The sequence below is a fragment of the Sceloporus occidentalis genome, unplaced genomic scaffold (genome assembly GCF_023333645.1).
Source record: "Sceloporus occidentalis isolate IW3139 unplaced genomic scaffold, rSceOcc1.0.p SCAF_2, whole genome shotgun sequence".
Lineage (NCBI taxonomy): Eukaryota > Metazoa > Chordata > Lepidosauria > Squamata > Phrynosomatidae > Sceloporus > Sceloporus occidentalis.
Window position 1 is genome coordinate 164,498,871 of NW_028316982.1, and position 21,443 is coordinate 164,520,313.

General features: G+C 40.6%; 1 protein-coding gene across 1 annotated transcript in view; it reads left to right on the plus strand.

The window, feature by feature from the left end:
• The first annotated feature begins 10,427 nt into the window (after positions 1–10,427).
• TMEM255B (transmembrane protein 255B) overlaps positions 10,428–21,443 on the plus strand; it is a 64,177-nt gene continuing 53,161 nt past the window's right edge. Inside the window, exon 1 of the mRNA XM_089511332.1 lies at positions 10,428–10,507. Within this exon, the coding sequence (XP_089367458.1) occupies positions 10,435–10,507 (73 nt within the window). The 5' untranslated portion in view covers positions 10,428–10,434. The remainder of the gene's footprint in view (positions 10,508–21,443) is intronic.

Here is a 21,443-nt window from a genome sequence, read left to right on the forward strand (position 1 = left end):
CCTGTATCCTGGTAGTAAAAAAGGGGGAAGTTGTTACAATTAGGAAGATGTATGCTATATGACTTTTATAAATTAGCTGTCCTATATTGCATGGTATTTCAGGAGGAAAGAAAGGATATGATCTTTCCCTCCCATTCTTCGGAGCCATTACTCCTGCTGCATAGCAATGCAATACCTAGGTTTAGTAGGTAGCCCCAAACCTAAACACTCTAGCCCTGAAGTAAAGAAACCCTCTTCCCTATGAGACCATAATTTGGTAGTTCCACAGCTTGTATGTGTGTTTTTCCCCATTCAGATGATTGAAAGCTTAAGGTCCTTTCATATGTAACAGTGACAGAGCCACAATTCTGCTTTAACTGCCATGGATACAACATATGCAATTCTGAGATTTACAGTTTAAGGAAGAACATTTAGAATTATCTGCCAGAGAGCCCTAGTGCCACGCTCAGAATGCAATAAAAGTGGAACTATAGTGACATAGATGTATAGTATGAAAGGTCCCTTAGTTATGGGCAGGAAAAGCTGTAATCTAAATGTGGTACTATTTTTTGGAACTAGCCTTTTTCTCTAGTTAGTACAGTGGGCCCTTGGTATCCACTGGGGTTTGGTTCCAGGGCTGAACCACCACAACCCATGGATGCCAACATCCATGGATGCTCAAGTCCCATTAAACACAGTGGCATATAGCAAAACTATGTCCCTTATGTAAATTGTAAAATCAAGGTTTACTATATCATTTTTAACATTTTCAAGCCATGGATGGTTGAATCTGTGGATAAAGTATCTGTGAATATGGAGGGCTGACAGTACTAGGTCTGGCTATAGAGAAATACTTCCCCCCCCCCCTTTCATCTCATGATCCCAGTACCCTCTCACTTACTCCTCAGGGTACCTGAACAGCACTACAAGGTTAGCACTCAGGTTACACTGCAACTTTTTAGTGTAAGCTCAGGTTGTTGCCATTGTTGTTGTGTGCCTTCAAGTTGTTTTCAGTTTATCACAACCCTAAGGAGAACCTATCACATGGTTTTCTTGGCAAAATTTGGTCAGAGTGAGTATGCCATTATATTCCTTTAAATCTGAGAGAGTGTGACTTGTCCAGTATCACCCAGTGGGTTTCAATGGCCAAGTGGAGATTCAAACCCTTGACTCCCAGCTTCCCTGTCCAACATTCAATCCAGTACACCACTCTGGCTTCTTGTAGGTCCAGACAGTATGTTCTTATTTGGACACAGAGCTCAAAAAATTATTGGGATGAAACTATGGCTGAACAATTGTAGTGATAAGGAAAAAAACCCTGAGAAGGCAAGATTGTGATGAGTAGGAAAATTAAGACATATGATAGGAAGATATCAAGGAGAAATGAAAGGGTAAGAGTAACTCAATTTAAAAACCATCTCCAGACAACCATAGCAGAACCTCTTTATGTAATCTAAAACAAAGTTAGAATAAAGGCTTATAAATCATCATTATAAGAGTGATGAATGTAACATCCCTATTTTTTTTATATAAAGTTGGTTGTTACATAGGCTCAGCTGAAACTGGAAATGGTGTGAGAGGTCACCTTTAGATACGAACCTTACAGATTTCTTTGGTGTACAAATTTGGCTTTTTCTCCAGCATATATGTTTGATGTTCACACTTCTTCGGTTACAGTGGGGGAACTATTTGATCCCAGGGACAATATTGCCTCCTGGGACCAAGTCAAAGGGCTGGAATGTCACTGACAGGACAGAATCTTTCCTGTCCCATTCATTCTCTTCATTGAGACAACATGTTATCTATGGTCAATGACTCATTAAAATAATTTTTAAACAGAATTTTAAAAAGGAAATACAGAAAATGTAGTTTCATTTATAAAACTGTGATTATCTGTGAAATTGTTCAAAATATATAAAATAAGACAAAGTTCCTATTCCACAGTCTACATCAGGGGTGGAAACAAATGGCCTTCCTGATGTTGTTCAATGGCCACTACCATCATCTCTCACCATTGGCTACAGAAGCCAGTCTGACATATGAAGGCTACACTTTCATGAACTGTATCCTACATAGTACAAAGGAAGAGCAAAGAAAAAACAGCAGCAAAGACTGAGGCTTGAAACCTAAGGTAAGTTTTCAATCACTCCTTTCCTGCAAGGAACAATGGCACAGAGATGGCCATTCAGTGAACACCTATAAGTTCATTTATCTTACAATTCAGGACAGAAACTGTTCAACCTTTCATACAAATAGGCAGATGTGCAAATGCTGTGCTGTGATTATAATATTCTACAGGTGACTGCAGCTTTTAGAATGCAGTTCTAAGCATGTCTGCATGGAAATACATCCCACTAAGCACAATAGGATTTGCATTCCAGTAAGAGTATTTAGAACTGCAAGAGAAGAAAAATTAAGCCAACAATCACAGAATATTCACCACAAAGGGGAGGGGGGAGCACTTTTTGTGATCAAGATAGAGGATACAAATCATGAGCATTTTGGGGTCTTGCTATTGGCAAACATCTAGGGAAATGTGTGTGGTTTGAACAAGTTTTTTCTGATCTCCCAAAGCTATTAATGAAGTACATAGTATTCATTTAAATGGTGTGATTTCTCTGTTAGTCACATCCAATAATTACAGTTTCAGATAGCACCATCTGGGAGAAACAATTTTCCATAATTGAATAAAATCCTAATAGACCATGGAAAAGCAGCAAGGAGAAGCTTTGGCTAGGTAATGGATATAATTCACTAAGGACTATGAAATGTATGGAGATTCCTCAAGAGCACTATTGTATGGGAGAATTACGTAGTGGGTTGACTTAGCATGCAGTGGGTATTTGAAGTGTTTATACTATTTCACATACCTTCCTTAATAATCTGACATTATTATTTATGTACTAAAGACAAGGAATGGTTGTAACCCACAGTGTTCGTGGCAGAAGTAAAATCTGAGCCAGAGATTTCCTGGTTTACAGCTTTACTTTTAACCTCTATAATATAACAGCATTATTTAGAACCCCTGGAGGCCTAAATACCTCCATGTGATCTTAGAAGCTAAGCATGGTCAGGTCTGGTTAGTTCTTGGATAGAAGACTGCCAAGGAACACCAGATGCTATAGGCTTCTTTCAGAGGAAGGAAATAGCAAACTGCAGCTGAGTATTCCTTGCCTTAGAAAAGCCTATAAAATTGTACAGTTGTGTGCTTGTGTCACAGAACTACAGGAAGACTGGATTGTTTGGTAGGTAAATTTTTATTTGCATTTCTCTTTTAAAAATGGGACTTAAGGGGCAGTAGATTTAGATAACCAAAATCAGGATAATGTGGCACTTAGCAATTGTTATTGTTCTGTGCCTCCAAGTCATTTTTAAGTTATGGTGACCCTATCACTGGTTTTTCTTGGCAATATTTGTTCAGGGAGGGGGTTGCCTTTGTCTTCCTTTGCAGATGAGAGAATATACCTTATCCAAGACCACCCACTGGGTTTCCATGGCCAAGCAGAGATTTGAACCCTGTCACAGTCCAAAGTTCAAACCACCAGGTTGGCTCTCCATAACAACTGTTAAAATTTAAGTTGGAGGTGGCTAGAAAGGTGTGTGGTCCTTTAGCTGTTATTGGACTGAAACTCTCACCAGTCCCAGCCAACAGAACCACAGGTGAGAACTTCTGGGAGTTGTCTTCCAACAACATCTGAAAGGCCATATGTTCCCTATCTCTGCCCTAAATGGTTATGGTTATGTTTAATTTATTGCATAATACATACTAAGACTAATAGATTTCAATCATCAGATTAAGAGGAACCACTGACATTTAAGAGAATTGAATATAGATAGAAATATGGAAGAGAGCATGGAGTTTATAACACTGAGGGTGAATTGCTAAAATCCCATGCAGAAACAGGATTTTAAAATCCAGGTGTTGTTTGTCAGATGCATTGGTGTGAAAGATAAATATAGTGGACCCTTGTTATACGCTGGGGTTTGGTTCCAAGATCCCCCGTGTATAACAAAATCCGTGTATGCTCAAGTCCCATTAAATATAATGACGTAGCAAAATGGTGTCCCTTATAAAAAGTGGAAAATCAAAGTAAATTTATACTTTTTTGAAACATTTTCAAACCGTGTATGCTTGAATCCGTGTATAAAAAATCCGTGTATAAGAAGGGCCGACTGTAATGTGAAAATAATCCAAATAGAAAGCTCCTTTGTATTTTTGGAATTTAACTAAAGTAAAAAGGAGCTGGTTTTGACAACTTTGCATTCAGGTCATTTTCACGTTGTTTCTCTTTCACGCAAATGTCTTCTGAAAAACATCCCACAAATGCAGGTATTTTCAACTTTCTTTTTGGGTTGACCCCAGACATCTTCTGAAAAGCAACCTGCAAAGGTTGTTTTCAGTTTAAATTTAATTTCTGCATGGGATTCATCCCATGTGATAAAATCCCATGTTGTGCATGTACATATACATGTATACTTCACACCCTGCAAGTCTTCCACATATCTGAAAGGACAATGAAGTAATTGAAGTGAAAGGTTGATACCTGAGGACTGCTACTACCTCTTCCAGCTTTTTCAATAGCTGCCAGAGGTGATGGACTAACGATTTTAAAGACTATGTTGGGTGATAGCATCTGTCTCCCTAAGGAAAATGAGCTGCCAAGGTAATGCAGCCAAAACTTCTACCATCTTTCCTTAGCCCTTTTGACTGCTCTCCTTGACAGTTTGTAGAAGCAGAGTTCTTATGCTGCCACATAGCAAACAGTTGTGTAATAAGTTCAGAAGAGGAGCAAAATAGGTGAGGGCAGAAGTGCAGCTTGGTTTAAGGTTTACAGCCTAGACGACCTTAGTGATCATCATTTATTCCATTGATTTGAACAGAAAATTAATTAATTTAATGTCTATCTTATAGAATAATATAACATTTATTAGTATGGTACAGAAATTATCCAGTTTAAAGGTAGAACTTTGTCTCAGGTAATAACATCCCTGCCTTGCATAGAAAGGTGTGAGATATGAGTGGAGGCAACCCTTGTTAGATTAATCCTACATTTACACTAAGGTTGCCAAAGTCCCATAGTCATGGAGTTACTTGTTCTTCATTATTTCATGGCTGCTAAATTTTCTGCTCTGTAGAGAAATGTAACACTCACCTCCAATCCTCAGGTCTACTCTACTTTCCACTTACAAGGCCAGTTAAAAACAGCAATAAGATCTTCATACAATGAACACACAAGTGTTATTTTGCACCAGAATTGGTTCATGTAAAAATATTAAATTCACCATATGCAGAAAATAAAGATATTTATTACCCTCACTGGTCTACAGTAGTATAAGCAAACCTTTTAAACAACTTTGAATATGTGTTTACATGGAAACTTTATAATATTAATTCATAATCAAAATTTGTTTCTTTATATCTTTTGTAGTTTTATGGAGTAAAAGGGAGAAAAAGGGATGTTAATGATGCGTGCTCTTTCCTCTATGTCCATTATGATACCAAGGATTTTTTCAAAAATGTTTCTGGGATTGAACACTCAGCAGTTGTAAAACAAATTAATGTACATGTAGCCTTTCTTTAAAAAGAGTTGTGGACATTACTGATGTATGATTTCTTTTAGCAATATCTTGTCTCCCTGTTGCCATCAGCACCATCACTATAGCCTGATGTGGCAAATGAAAGTACAGTTATGAGTTATCCTTTCATAAGACTACTGTCTTCAGCTGTTCTCTCGTGGGAAGTGATTTTATCCTGTTGGCTTTGAACTTGCCACCATGTCATTTAAATGAGGCACAAATTCATGCTGATCTGTTCTACAGAGTGGATAAACCATGTCATCTATCATCCATACAATGTGTTGCTCCTGCTTTCCATTTCTCTCCACATCAGGCAACAGAGTGAGAAGTAAGTTTTGCCAGTACAGATGGAACCAATTGCCGGTTGTCTACCCAACGTCTAAAACTGTACCAGAAAAGCTGATCCTATTATATATTTATTAGACTTTAGGGTGCAGCAGAACTCTGCTGTTTTCCCAAAGTTAATCCATCAGTTGCCATCCCATGCCAGTGTTACTTAACTTAATTCTGTACAAAATAGCTGGTACCTGATTTTCTTTCTTTACTCTTTCCTTTCCCATGGTGTTTCTTTTTCAACAAAAGGGTGAGGAATTGATTTATGTTTTCTCCACTAATAGAAGTGTTTCTATCAGCAGAACCAGAAGGAGAGCAATGTTTCTTCCTCCTGCAAGTCCATTCATATCCCCATAATCCAGTTTCCAGAATCTTTAAAATGAGAAGGTGATCAGTAAATATAATCAGATTAAATTAACCAGTCGTGTGATAATGGAGATCCCTAGATTTCACCTGTACTATCATTTCCAGTTCAGTCATGAACTAGAAATTATGACAGAACAAAACTGCATCTACTGTCCCTCCATAGTTGTTAACATGCCCCCTCTTATTTTTTTACAAATATTTATACAAATGTATATCCTGTTTTTTTTAATGTTTACACATGACTCAGGACAGCTACCAACAATTCAAACCAATTATAATATACAAATTTAACAATAATAAATATTCCAGAACAATGATAATAGAAACAATGATTGGAGGTAAAATGCTTTAAGATATCTCTGTAAATGCTACTGCATGTGGTGAAAATACTGTTTAAAAATCATTAAGCTATCCCCAGGGGCAGAAATTTCTACAATTTCAGCCCAATCACAGATAAGCTTCCTCCATAAGACAGGCAGGTTTTTAATAAGCAACTTGCAGGTTCACATCTGTGTTAACACTGCAGCATTCACAGTTTTGTTATTAGAAAAAGTTCCCTGGTAGCTGTTGAAAGAGTGCAGAAGAAGGTGCTGATTATACCCATCACTTTCCCTTTGCCTTTATCTCTGCAAGCAGCTTGTTACTTTTATGTTCAAATCTTGACGTCTTTTTGAAATGACAAACGGAAGAAGAGAGAGAAGAGCAAGCAAGAGCCACATTTCACTGTAAACCAAAAGCTGACATTTGGTTGTTTTTCTTTCTTCTTTAGAGTAAATACTGTCCTTAAGTTTGGGGAGCATTCTATGCACCTAGAGAAGAGCTGGCATGCACCATCCATGTTTTGATGTGTTGGGTGCCTTGTTAGGTAATTTCTTTCTGATATCAGTGTATGTAAACCAATGGAGCCAATTTAATGTAATGCTAATTGAGTACATCAAAGAATTCTAAAAAAGAATCAGTGGCGGGTTACAGACCGCCATTTAGTACGTATAGAATACGTACTAGGGTTAGGAAGGGGCGGTGCTTCCGCACCCCCCTAACCCTAGTGCGTATTCAATATGTACAAGATGGCAGCGCCCTGTTCATACGGGCGCTGCCATCTTGACATATCGGACGCTGAGCGTCCGTACGTGTCGCGGGTGTTGTGACGTAGTGAGTGCGCCCCTGGCGCCTCGCTATGTCACAAACGCGACTCAAAAAGAAGCTCCATTTTGGAGCTTCTTTATGGGTCCGCACAGGAGCCGCGCCGTGTGGAGGCTCCGGCTCCCCCGCGGACCAACCGGCGGCGGCGGTCTGTAACCCGCCAGTATGTGTTTCATAGACTACAGCAAAGCATTTGATGGTATAGATCACGAAAAACTATGGAATGCGCTCAAAGACTTGGGTGTGCCACTATATCTGATAGTCTTAATGAGGAATCTGTACCAGGAACAAGAGGCTACTGTCAGAACAGAATTCGGGGAAACAGAGTGGTTCCCAATAGGCAAAGGGGTCAGGCAAAGCTGCATCCTATCACCTTACTTGTTTAATTTATACGCTGAAAACATCATAAGAAAAGCAGAATTTGAATCAGAAAAAGGTCTGACGAAAGGAGGAAACAGCATTAACAACCTAAGATATGCGGACAATTACCAGAAGACATCCAGGAATTGGAAGTTAATAAGGAAGGTTAAAGATGAAAGTGCAAAGGCTGGTCTGATGCTGAACATAAAGAAAACAAAAATAATGACCACAGAAAAAATACACAAATTCAGAGGAAATTGAAATAGTGAAAATAATTCCCATATCTAGGATCAAGCATTGACCAGAATGCAGACTGCAGTCAAGAAATATGAAAGAAGAAGACTAGGAATGGGGAGGGCAGCCATGAAAGTACTGGAAAAGAAACTGAAGAGCAAAGACATACAACTGAACGCTAAAGTCAGAATTGTTCAGGCCATTGTATTCCCAATTACCATGTACGCATGTAAGACCTGGATAGTGAAGGAAGCAGATAGAAAATCAACTCATTTGAAATGTGCTGCTGGAGAAGAGTACTTAGGATACCATGGACGGCCAAGAAGACAAATAAATGAGTTCTTGAACAGATCAGACCAGGCTCTCCTTGGAAGCAAAGATGATCAAGTTGAGACTATCGTACTTTGGCCACATAATGAGAAGGCATGGATCGCTAGAAAAAACAGTAATGCTAGGAAAGGTATTGCTTAGAAGAAAGAGAGAAAGACCAGATGGAGAGACTCATTCAGAGGGATTATGGGCAAAGACTTGCAGGATCTGGGCAACTGAGGAGGGGCCTAATAACCCTAAAAGAACTAGATCCTGTCTGATCTAGGAAGCTAAGCAGGGTCAGCCCTGGTTAGTACTTGGATGGGAGACCATCAAGGAATGCCAGGTGTTTGTATTTCAGAGGAAGGGTCTGGCAAAACTACCTCTGAGGATTCCTTGCCTAAGAAAACCTAGTGAAATTCATAGGGCTGCCATAAGTTGACAGGTGACTTGAAGTCATATGCACACACACACATGCACACTGGAGAAGGGGCAGATAGCTTTGAATGGAGTCTGAGAGCTCAATAAGCTCCACAGACAATATTCACCTCAATTGACCATTTAGTTCAGAGAACAAAGGTGTTGTGGTTCTTCTTAGAATCATAGAGTTGGAAAAGACCCCAAGGGCCATCCAGTCCAATCCCATTCTGCCATGCAGGAATTCTCAATCACAGCATACCCAGCCTCTGCTTAAAGACCTCCAAGGAGGGAGATTCCACTACCCTCCGAGGAAGGAGTGTGTTCCTCTGTCGCACAGCTCTTACTGTCAGGAAGTTCCTCCTAATGTTGAGGTGGAATCTCTTTTCCTGTAGCTTGCATCCATTGTTCTGGGTCCTGTTCTCTGGAGCAGCAGAAAACAAGCTTGCTCCCTCCTCAATATGACATCCCTTCAAATATTTAAACAGGGCTATCATTTCACCTCTAACCTTCTCTTCTCCTGGCTTCTTGTTTACCTTCAAGTTGTTTTGGTTTTGATGGTGACGCTAAGGAGAACTCATCATGGGGTTTTCTTGGACAGTTTTGTCCGGGGAGGGGGGCAGTTGCCATTGCCTTCCTCTGAGGCTGAGAGAGTGTGACTTGCCCAGGGTCACCCAGTGGGTTTACAAGTCTGAGCCAGGAATCAAATTCTGGTTTCCAGAGTTGCAGCCCAACACTCAAACCACTATCCTAAGCTGCCTTTGTTTGGTTGTAAGGGAGGTGGTCCTCTTCAGTGTCATGGCAGTCAAGGGGGCAAACCAAGAGCCCACCATCAGACAACTTTTCCACTGGTTCCACTCTCCTTCATTTTTCTTACTGAGGCTAGAATTAAGAGGGTTTTTCCCCTTGTGTGTCTGCGCATACAAGTCACCTGACAACTTAGGGCAAACCCATGAATTTCATCACTTAAGGAATTGGAAGGAAGCATAATGATACTGGCTGGTCTTTGGCAAGTCACACGCTTTCAGCCTCAGCGGAAGGCAATGGCCAACCACCTCTGTGCACATCTTGCCATGGAAAACCCCATGCTAGGTTTTTTTGGACAACAAAATCCAACAAGAGTAGTGGTTTGAGTGTTGGCCTAGGTCTCTGGGGGAGGCCAAGCTTCAAATCCTGCCCAGGCCCTGTGAACCCACTGGGCGACCGTGGTGCAAACACAGTGAAAAGCAACTGGCGCAAAACCCAAAACCAGACCAGAAAGTCTGCAATGAACTGCTGGGGACATAAGGCTGGAAAAGTTGTTAAAAGCGGTGTGAAGTAAAGCTCTCCCTGGTATAGGGGTCTGAGTGTTGGACTGTGACTCTGGACACAGAAACCCACTGGGAGGCCCTGGGCAAGCCACACTCTCTCAGCCTCAGAGGATGGAAATGGCAGACTCTGAAGAAACTGGCCAAGAAAATCCCAGGAGAGCTTGGCCATAAGTGGGAAACGACTTGAAGGCAAGGCCACATAATAGACTTCCCCCAAAGGCTGGCCTGAAGGGGCGGGAAAGGGGTCCCTGAGGAGGAGCCCCAGAGACCCCCAGCTCCAGAAGCCTCCTCCTCCTGCTCCCTCCGGCGCCTCCGCCTCCGCCTCTGGCTCCCTCTCCCTCTCCTCCTGGCTAAGCCTCGCAGCCCGCTGCCTGCCGGCCACTGAGTCCCGCTGGGCGCCCAGAGGATGCAGCAGCAGCCCCCTCCTGGCCCTGCCTCGGCCTCCCTCCCCGACCCCTTGGCCATGCTGGACCCCGCAGGTAAGGCGGCCCTCCTCGCAGGGGGAAGGGGAAGGGCTCCGGGGAGGGGGAGAGGAACAATACTCACACCTTGCCCCCTTCTTTCCTTCCATCCCTCTTTCTTTCTTTCTTTTTCATTCATTCTTTCTGTCTATCCATCCTTCCTTCCTTTCCTTTTTCTTCCTTCCTTTGTTTTCTTTCTTTCTTTTCTCTCTCTTTCTCTCTTTTTTCTTTCTTTACTTCCTCACTTCTATTCTTTCTTTTTTCCCTCTCTCTCTTTTCTTTCTTTCCTTCCTCACTTCCTCACTTTCTTTCTTTCTTCCTTCCTTCCTTCCTTCCTTTTCCCTTCCCTTCCCTACTTCCATCCTTCCTCCCTCCCCTCCCTTCCCTCTTTCTTTCTTTCTTTCTTTCTTTCTTTCTTTCTTTTTCTCCCTTTCCTTCCCTCCCTCCCTCCCTCCCTCCCTCCTTTCAGAGTACTGCCAAGGGTTGCACACTGGGCTGGATATAAATGCAACAAATCAAAGGTTGTTAGTTGGGACCCTCACCCTGGGGATTCATGGATAAGAAAAGGCAAGTGCTGTAGATTCTGAGGAGGTGGCCAACTTGGAGGACTCTGAGAGGAGGATTCAGAAAGACCTGGCCAGGCCATTAGTCTGGAATATCAGGGTGCAAGGGGATGGGCATAAATAAAAACAAATAAGGAGATGGTACTGATGGTTGAAGACATGGGGGTTCATGGATTTTCTTTTTAAAAAGGCAAGTAAGTACTCTCTGAGGTGGCGGCCAACTTGGCCCCCCTTTTCCAGGTCCTGTCCTCCATTTCAACCTTTCTGTCCAGGAGGCATTCCAAAATGCCCTCCATTTGAATCAGGACTAAGAAACACGAATTTGCATTTATAGGAGTGTTTTTTTTAACTCAGGGTGACCAGTGGTCCTCCTTTTCCAGGACCTGTTCTCCATTCCATCCTTTCTGTCCAGGAGGAATTCCAAAATGCCCTCTATTTGGAAAAGCATAGATTTATATTTGTATGACTGTTTTTAAGCTTTGATTTAGTAATGTTTTTTTTTCTTGAACATCTTGGACCCTGTGCAGGGAGGACTCTGAGGGTAGGAGTCAAAAAGACTTAGCCTGATTAGTTGGGAAAATCAGGATGCAAAGGGATCTTGTGGCACTTTTGAGACTACTACGGGAATGGAGGACTCTGAGGGACCTGGTGCTGTGAAGGAGAGAGGTGCATCCCTTCCTGGCCAAGCAATGGAGTGGTGCTGGGTGAACTGTCTTGCACTTTGGTTTCAGCAATGTTGTGAAAGAGGGAGGACATACCCTCAAGCCAAGGTCACCTTGCTTCCTTTGCCTTCCTCACTCCATCTCCACAACATGTTTTCCTCCCTCCTACTGATGTCCAGTAACTCTGAAGGAGGTATCTTTCATATTTCCCCCAAAATGGGTTTGGGCAATGATTCTATGTGTGAAATTTATATGGGAAAGATGTGTTCAGGAGAACATTGTATTGAGTGGAATTGTGAAGAAGGAAGGGTCTGGAACTGGTGAACCAAAGGGACAGTAATTCACTGTCCTTGGCCACTGTAGCTAACAAGTGTTTGCAAACGTTGTTTCTGTAGTGTGCCTTCAAATCGTTTCCGACTTATAGCGACCCTCTCGTGGGGTTTTCTTGGCAAGTTTCTTCAGAGGAGGTTTGCCATTGCCTTTCCCTGCGTCTGAGAGAGTGTGGCATGCCTAAGGTCACCCAGTGGGTTTCCATGGATGAGTTGGGATTCAAACCAGAATCCCAAATCATAGTCCAACAGTCAAACCACTAAGCCATGCTGACCCATATACCACCAAAGAAAGGAAAAAAAAGAAGGAAATGCACAACAGTCTCTTACTGATGCTTTGAATGCTCCATCAGCAGTTCATCACAACTTTTGTTGTGATTGAAATGAATACCGTATTTTAGCTATATGGAAGTAGTGTACATGAAGCATGATCTTTTCTCTCCCTATCTCATGCAACACTGACAGCATATAGATTTTTAAAAAAAGTTTGGAGATACTCTTTTGACACTGCATTTCACCTTCTTGCTTTGAGGGAGTTTCACTGCAGTGGTCTTGTCTGCTCTCAGGCTAATGAGGTTTCTTTCTGCAACAATTTCTGCCCCAGAGAAGACTGCAGTAGACATAAATCTATTATTGGGGATACACACACAGAGAGATAAATAACTAAATAGAAGACCTTGCAGAATGCTTTGGTCTGAACTTGACATACTGAATTTTGTTTAGTTGCCTAAGAAATGCTAGTAATGTAAAAACGTTCTGTTCTTACAAATTGAGTAGAAAGGATCCTTATAAATGTTCCTTATAATTAATATAACTATAAGCAGTTTTTGGGGGGTTGGGGGGAGAGAACTGGTATATTAGGGAAGCTTCCCATGTTAAAAATTTCAGTAGCTATCCCTTGATTAAAATAGTGGATATATGTAGTTTTAAGAGTGAGGGTTGCTGCATAAAAATTACATACTTGCAAAAACAATGTCCCACATGTAAAATTATCATGTTCACAGATTACTGAGGAAGGGGAGAAAGAGCAATAACACAACAGATAATGAGCTGCCAGAAAAAGGCCACAACTTTATTAAATACAGCAAACAAACAGACCACATAGCCTGAAAAACCCACAAAAAACTATGGATGCCAGCCATGAAAGCCTTTGACTTTACAAACAAAGGGGGTTGGCCCGAAGTCTGGATCTGCATGAGGTCTGGATCTGCCATCCACCAACCTGTGTTGGTGGATGAACCAAAATGCCTGGTCATGGCCAAGCTAAGGGATGACAGAGGGGGAACCAGTTTAGAGTGTGCACACCACTTAGAGATCCGGTTATGTACATATGCGCATCTTTGCCCCATGTCACCGGGGTACGCTGAATAGATGCTAGACCCTCAGCACCCCCAGGTCTGCGAGGGACTCCCGATCCAGTGCTCCACAGCACTGGCAACCACTCCCTCCAGATCCAAGACCTATGGAAGTGAACAATCCGAGGCCTCTTCCGCCCTGCAAGGAACGTGAGAGTTGAAGTCTCCCAGTACCGGAACTGCCCACAGCAGTTCACAAGCAAATCAACATCAACTACAGCTTTTAAAAGGTCAAAACCTGAAAATAATAATAGTATCAATAAGTAAACACATAATAAAAACACTGGGGCTATGGCAACCAAATGCCATGGCCCTGATCCGGTCTTTTCCCAACGCTCCTTTTCATGCCAGGAAAAAGGCGCCTTTGCTGCTGGGTTGGCACTTTCTTGCATTTCTTTTGGCTCTGCGTCATCTAGATGCAGCGCCAAAGGAGCACTGTGATGCCCCCTGCTGTGTAGTTGGGCGCACGACATGATGGCGGCATCCGGGCAACATCGGAGTGTGTTGTGTGGACACCACATCCTACTCTGCCCTGAAGCTGGCACATAACATCAGTCTGTACAGCCTCTTAGTCTTCTGGCTTAGAACCAAATAGAAGAATAAAGTGTTACAAAGAATAAATATACAATGCCAAATTGATCTCTGTGCCATAAAAACAACAGTGTTTTCCATAATTAACCCTACAGACATTGATTTTCAGCCTCTTGTGGTATCCTTTCCTCACTTCTCTCATTTATGTCTTCATACAAGGAAAATCTCTCTCTCTCTCACACACACACACATCTCCCCATACTAACAATATGTTAGCCAAAGCAACATGCAGGTTGTAATATTACAGCTATTGCCATGTATTTAAAAACATAGGTACTTTTAAACAATTGAAAGTCCCATTAATTCCAATGACATCTCTACTCTTTTTCACTGGAATTACAAAGTGATGGCTGGACCCATGGTTTATATTTCTCCCCGGCCTTGTAGAGCAACATCCCCTGTCTTGCTAACCCAGCCTTCCCCAAACAAAAGGCAATGTTTTACATTTACTGCTTTATTAGATATAGCTAATGAAATTATTTTATACTTAGAAAGCTCCTAATTCGTGGCAACCTACAATAAGACACACATTGTGTAACATCTTGGGGGAAAGAGCAGACAAAAGTAATTTTGTCATAAGATGGAGATTCTCTTTTTGAACCATTTGTGTTAAGCATTTTTAAGGGAACTATGGCCCCATACAGACAGGCCAAAATAAAACTGCTTCAGGTCACTTTGGAGGTATGCTGTTTAAATGATGCATGCGCCCTAAGAGGCCGGAAGCTGTTTGAAACCTGCACCCCAGTCCTTAGGACTGGATCGTGGCTTTGGCGTGGCTTCCAGACTCTTAGGACACATGCATAATCCAGAGCTGTAGTCTAACAGTCAAACCACTATACCATGCTGGCTCTCTTGAAGCAGTGGGCCAAGATTATTCAAAGAAAGCGAAAATTCTTTCTGTACATCTGATTATAGTTGTTGTCATATTCACGCAACAACTGGATTTATCTTTCCATTTTGACTATCCTAGATTACTGCTTTGATAAAATAGTCTTACCTGGCTTTTTCCTGCCCTTGACTACCTCAACTTGTCTTCTCATAAAGTAATATAAATGGCACATAAAAGAAAGGTCAGATATTTTATTGCTTCTCTAATGTTCCTTATAGCCAACAGAATGTAAAATATGTATGTATTGATTCTTGTGTAAATAGTATGAGGTAAACAGTTCTTGTAAGGCAAGATAAAGATTATCTAAAATTAGGGTTTCATTTTGTGACTTGAGCTTTGAATTGGAAAAGGCAAAAGGAAATCTTTGTTTAAATTTTGTTTTGTGACTCAAATAGCTTTCCATCAAAACTGTGAAATAAAGACAATGAGCATCCTGTTATTTTAACCAGTCTTTAAATTATGTATTGAATAAGTAATTGATACCAAGGCTATGCAGTCAGTATGATATTGTGTTACTCCTGAACTATTGAGAACATCACATCAGTATGTGTGTGTTCCTCCTTAAAATTTAACCAAATAAGGGCCACCATATAGAATATAAGCACCAGTATAATATTCATAAGAATATTCATAAGAAACTGCACTGATAATAGCTATATTGCCCATTTAGTACTGTATATTTAAACAATTATCCACCAAACAGTGATACCTTTATTGGCCAACCAAAATGCACAATATACTTGCTGAAAGCTTTCAAAGGGTTGTTAATAATGGTTGCTGTTTTGGGGTTTTCAAGAAAAATGTGTGGTTAGTTTCTCTATGCTGGAGAAGTTGAGCATTTAATCAAAGGAAGCAATCACCAAAAAGCAAATCTGAGATCTCTTTGCATATGTTATTCTATCGCATTTAGTTTTATAATACAATATGTTGTTTTGTTGTTGTTGTTGTTGTTGTTGTTGTTGTATGCCTTCAAGTCATTTTTTACTTATGGCAACCCATGAGGTTTTCTTGGCAAAATTTGTTCAGAGGAGGTTTGCAATTGCCCTCCCCTGAGGTTGAGCATGTAACTTGCCCAAGGCTACCCAAGTGGGTTTCATGGCTGAGTTGAGATTACAATATACCATTAATTAAATTTACCTTTATAATTTATTAATATAAAAGCAACTTAAAATAACCAAAGAGTAACAAGGTAATAAAATGATGACCTTGGTAAGTAGTAAATGATATGTTGATTTATCTTCTACAACACATATCTTCCTTTCATTGAAACAAATTGAATGTTTTAGTTTGACTGATAATATATGTACATTGTGTGATTGTATTCTTTATTTTTATAACTATTTTATCATGTTAGAAGTTATTAAATAGTGCTGTACAGGTGCTTTTTTTAAAGAGAACACCAGGTATCCAAATGTTCAAATCCAAACCTAGATATATTTAAGGATTATGGCACTGGAGTATACCATCCTTTTGTCTCTCACTGTGCATAGTGCTAAGTCTATGCATGCTTACTCAAAGGTAAATCATGCTTACTCTGAGTAAATATGGATAGGACATACTCATGTAGAAAGGATGTAGCCATACAAATGTTGCAACTTTTATCTATACAGTTACATAAATAGAACTTTATATTGTGGTTGAACATAGTTATATCTAGATTGCCATATTGTGCAAGGATGAATTTATTGGCCAATAAACACACTTTTGTTTTATAGTATATAATGTATTCCAAACACATAAGATCACAGAAAAAGAAAGTCCATTATGCACTAGCATCAAGTTGAGCTGGTACACCAGGCAAAGTTAGATACTTATAGAAATTAAATATCAGGGAAATTGTTCCACCATTGGTCTTGGGTTGTCTGAGTTCTTATACAATGCTGAAGCAAAAGAGTCTGCATCCAAATTAGAGTGATGTGACAGGAGAGACTGAGGAGTTTCTTTCTATCAACAGGAAAAAAGAGATATTCAAATACAGGTTTGACTACACTGCTTAACAATCCTGAAAAGTTCAGTAAGGAAACAGTCTGTAGAAAACAGCACTCTTGGTATGGCAGGAGATATTAGTACTGTATCTGCTTTAGCAACACAGAGCTACTCTCCACTGAATTTAACATGCCCAGGGTCTCTTACAATGAGACACAAAAGCACAGTTTTATGCATGTTTACTCAGAAGTAAGTCTAATTCACATGATGATGTTTACTCTCACACTGTTTTGCGTATGGGATTACAGCTAAAAAAAATTAGGGTAAGGCTAGGTATCACCAAAAGAACTGTTCAGCTGGTGGCAGTTCCTTTGAAGTATAAAGTTCTGTTCTAGGTCTGCTATTTACTTGAAAAAGGGGTTAATAATAATAATAATAATAATAATAATAATAATAATAATAATATCTTTATTTATAGCCTGCCTTTCCATAGATCAAGGCGGGTTACAGTATACTAAAGTGTACAATTACACCACATAATACACTATACAATAAAAACAGCAATAAAATACAAAAAAATTACAAATAACAACATCCAAGCTAGCACAAAAATGCAACAGCAGTGAAGGGAGAGCAGAAATTACATTGGGGATGCTAGGGGAAAGCCTGCTGGAAAAGGAAGGTTTTTAACCCCTTCCTGAATAGGTCGAGGGAGGTGGCCGAGCGGAGCTCGCAGGGAAGCGAGTTCCACAGCTGTGGGGCCAAGATGGAAAAGGCCCTCTGTGATGTTGTTGAATATTTTGCATCTGGAACTCTCAATAGTTGCTTGCCAGCCAACCTGAGTGTGCGGAGCGGATTATATGGAGAGAGGCGGCCCTCCAAGTACCCTGGGCCCAAGCCATTTAGGGCTTTATAGGTGATAACCAACACCTTGTATTGCGCTCGGAAGCGAATGGGCAGCCAATGTAGATCTTTAAGAACAGGTGTTATATGACTGGCCCTGGAGAATCCAGTGACCAGTCTTGCTGCCATGTTCTGAACCAATTGTAGCTTCCGAGTATGATGTATGACAAACCCCAACATAGACATTTTTTGTTTTAAAGGCTTTTTAAAAATTGTGACTGAATTTTGACAGTGTAATTTGCCCATGAAATTTCACAGCATGGTTTTTCATAGTGGAACACATGTATGGACTTGAGGCTACATGTAGACCATTGGCTTTGTGCTTTCTGCTCATGTTCAAAAATAGTGTTCCCCAAACTTTGGTCCTCCAAATGTTTTTGACATCAGCTCCCAGAATTCCTTAATGTTGGCCAAGCTGGCTAGGCTTTTGGGAAATGAAGTCCAAAACACCTGGGGGACCAAAGTTTGGGAACCACTGTTCCAAAATATTTATTGGGCCAAGAAATGTTACTACTTTAAGTAAAGAACAAGATGGTGTCCCTTGTGTTCCATGTAACAATGCTGACTGGACAGGTAGTGGAATATTTTTTGAACATTAATGATGGGATAGCCTCCTTTGGGCTTGAAGCGGCAAGCTAGTTGAGAGGTTGAAGAGCAAAATTCATAGTACTGTACACATCTCTCCCTTATCCACCATCTTGCTGCTGCCATCCAACATCTGCACCTGATGGGACTGCCTCACTTTGCACAGTGGTAAAAATTGCCCTTTCATGGCTCATTTTTAATTAGTGACAGAGAAATGTTAAATACTTGAATCAGGTGAGACAGAACTGATCATTCACTTGGAGCCATTGGAGAAGGAGGTGTCAAGCTAGTATAGCATATAAAACATGGGGTCATACAAAAGAGGGGTGAAGCAGACGGATGGTTAAAAAGCAGCCTCTGGCTGCTCTGGAAATTGGGCCTGACTGCAGTGATTGCACAGCCCACTCCCAATGTGGGCTGCCACTTGTGGTCCCAAGCCATGCTGGCCAGGAGTCGATTCAAATTGACTCCTTTCCAGCTGCTTTGGGGGCATGTGTCATGTAAACGCCATACCCCCAAAGTGGCCAGAAACTGTTTTATTTGGCCTGTGCATTTTGGGCCAGAGAATTACATTTATAAAATCATCACAAGAGGCTATACATCTTGGGTTATGCTTCTGTACTCTGGCTTATACTATGCAGTGCTATTAATAGAGTCAATGCATTTGGCCAGGTTGACAGAGCAGATAGCGCTTTGTTTGTACCCTGTCAACTGGAAGATATAACACTTTCTACCATGATGACTGATTGCAGATCTGAAGACCATGTCTGTAATATCTGTAACTGGATGGAGCCTATGTGAAAATTGATCCTGTTGCCAGAAGCAAAATCAATATACTGCATTCCAATAGAGTGTTCTTTTCCGACTTCTGTTTTAATAGTGGATGAAGGTTGAATAATATTGGTGCTTGGTTCAAGAATGTGTGACCATACATTGCTTGTTCACTAATCTGTTGTTGTTGTTAACCACCTTCCAGTCAATCTTGACTCATGGCAACCCTGTGGATGAGACATCTCCAATACTTCCTGTCCTCTATTGCTCTGCTTAGTTCCTGCAAATCCATACTTGTGACCTCCGTAATAGAGTCCATCCGTCTAGCACTGCTTAGTTCCTGCAAATCTACATCCCTCCACCATTCTTAGTATTATTGTCTTTTCCAGTGAGTTGTGCCTTCTCATGATGTGCCCAAAATACGATAACCTTAACATTATCGCCTTGGCTTCCAGGGAGATTTCAGGTTTGACATATTCATTTGTTTGTCTTTTTTGCTGTCCATGGTGTCCTCAGAACTCTCCTCCAGCACCCCATTTTAAAAGTATTGATGTTTTTCTTAGCCACATTTCTCACTGTCCAGCTCTCACAGTCTTACATGGTAATGGGGGATACAATAGCTTGTACAATTCTAATTTTCATGCTCAGTTGTATATCTTTTCTAGTTCTTTCATTGCTGCCCTCCCCATTCCTAGTCTCCTTCTTATCTCTTGACTGCAGTCCCCATTCTAATCAATGCTTGATCCAGGGTATGGGAACTCTTTTACTATTTCGATTTCCTCATTGTCTAGGTCCTAGATTCTAGGATGAATTTGTGTTGATGCTCCATGGTCATTATTTTTGTTGTCTTTATATTTACCAGTAAGCCTGTCTTTGTACTTTGTTCTTTGATCCTCCTTCATAATTGTTCCAGGTCTATGATGTTTTCTGCTATTGGTATGGTGTCATCTGAATATCTTAGATTGTTGATATTCCTTCTTCCTATCTTCACTCCTCCTTTGTCTGTGTCCAAGCCTGCTCTTCGTATGATATTTTCTGCATACAATTTGAAGAGATAGGGTAAAAGGATGCAGGCTTGTCTGATCTCTTTGCCAATTGGGAACCATTTTGTTTCTCCATATTCTGTTCTATCAATAGCCTCTCATCCTAAGTACAGATTTCTCATCAGGACTTTCAGATGCAGTGGCCCTCCCATGTCTTTAAGAGTGTTCCATAGCTTTTTATGATCTATGCAATCAAAGGCTTTGCTATAGTCTATAAAACACATACTGGTTTTCTTTTGGAATTACTTGGTGTGCTCCATTAGCCATCATATGTTTGCATTGTGGTCCTTAATGCCTCTTCCTTTTCTGAACCCCACTTTTATCTCTGGGATTACTCTCTCTATGTATGATTGGAAGCTATGTTGTAGAATTTTGAGCATAATTTGCTTGCATAGAAAATTAATGCTATGTTCCTATAGCCACTGCAGTCTTTTGTTTCTCCTTTTGTATAGACAGGGAGGCATATTGAATATTTCCAACAATTACTGCTGGACAAAATGTTCAGTCTTGGCTTTAAATTGTGAATACCTATAGAAATGTTTGCAACTTACAGTCCTTTTGAGAACGGCAATAGTGCAACAAGAAAATAAAAACAATAGCCATGCTTCACAGCCTCTACTTTATAGATTATAGCAAATCTTTTGATTATGTAAACCATAAAAAACTATGGATTGCTCTTAAAGAAATGGGTGTGCCACAATATGTGATTGTCCTGATGTGTAACCTGTACGCAGGACAAGAGGGTGGCATTAGGACACAAAGAGAAACAGAATAGTTTCTAATTGGCCGGAGAGAGGAATTGGGCAACACTACATTTCATCACCCTATCTGTTTAACTTGTACATTGAAGATATCATACATAAACCTGGATTAAACTCAAAGGAAGGGGGCATCAAAATTGGAGGAAGAAACAGTTTAAGCTATGGAGATGACACCATACTTGAGACTGTCATACTTGGGACATATCATGAGAAGACATCACTCACTAGACAAGACAAAAATACTTGGCAAGGTAGTAGGCAGTGAGTAAAGATGCAGACCACATTACAAGTGGATAGACTCAATCAAGAAAGTGAAGGCCCGGAGTTTGCAAGACTTGAACAAGGCTGTTGATAACAGAGTGACTTGGAGGTCTCTCATTCATAGGGTCACCATAAGTCAACTTGACAGTAGTTAACAACAATAAAATGCTTTACATAAAATGTTTCTTCTGTGGAGTTCAGACCAGTCTATGAATAATAGTTAAGACTTACAGAGTACTGGTGAATTAGATAACTATAATTGTGCTTGTTATACAGAGCTGGTGAACTAACTGTAAACATACCAGTCTATACATT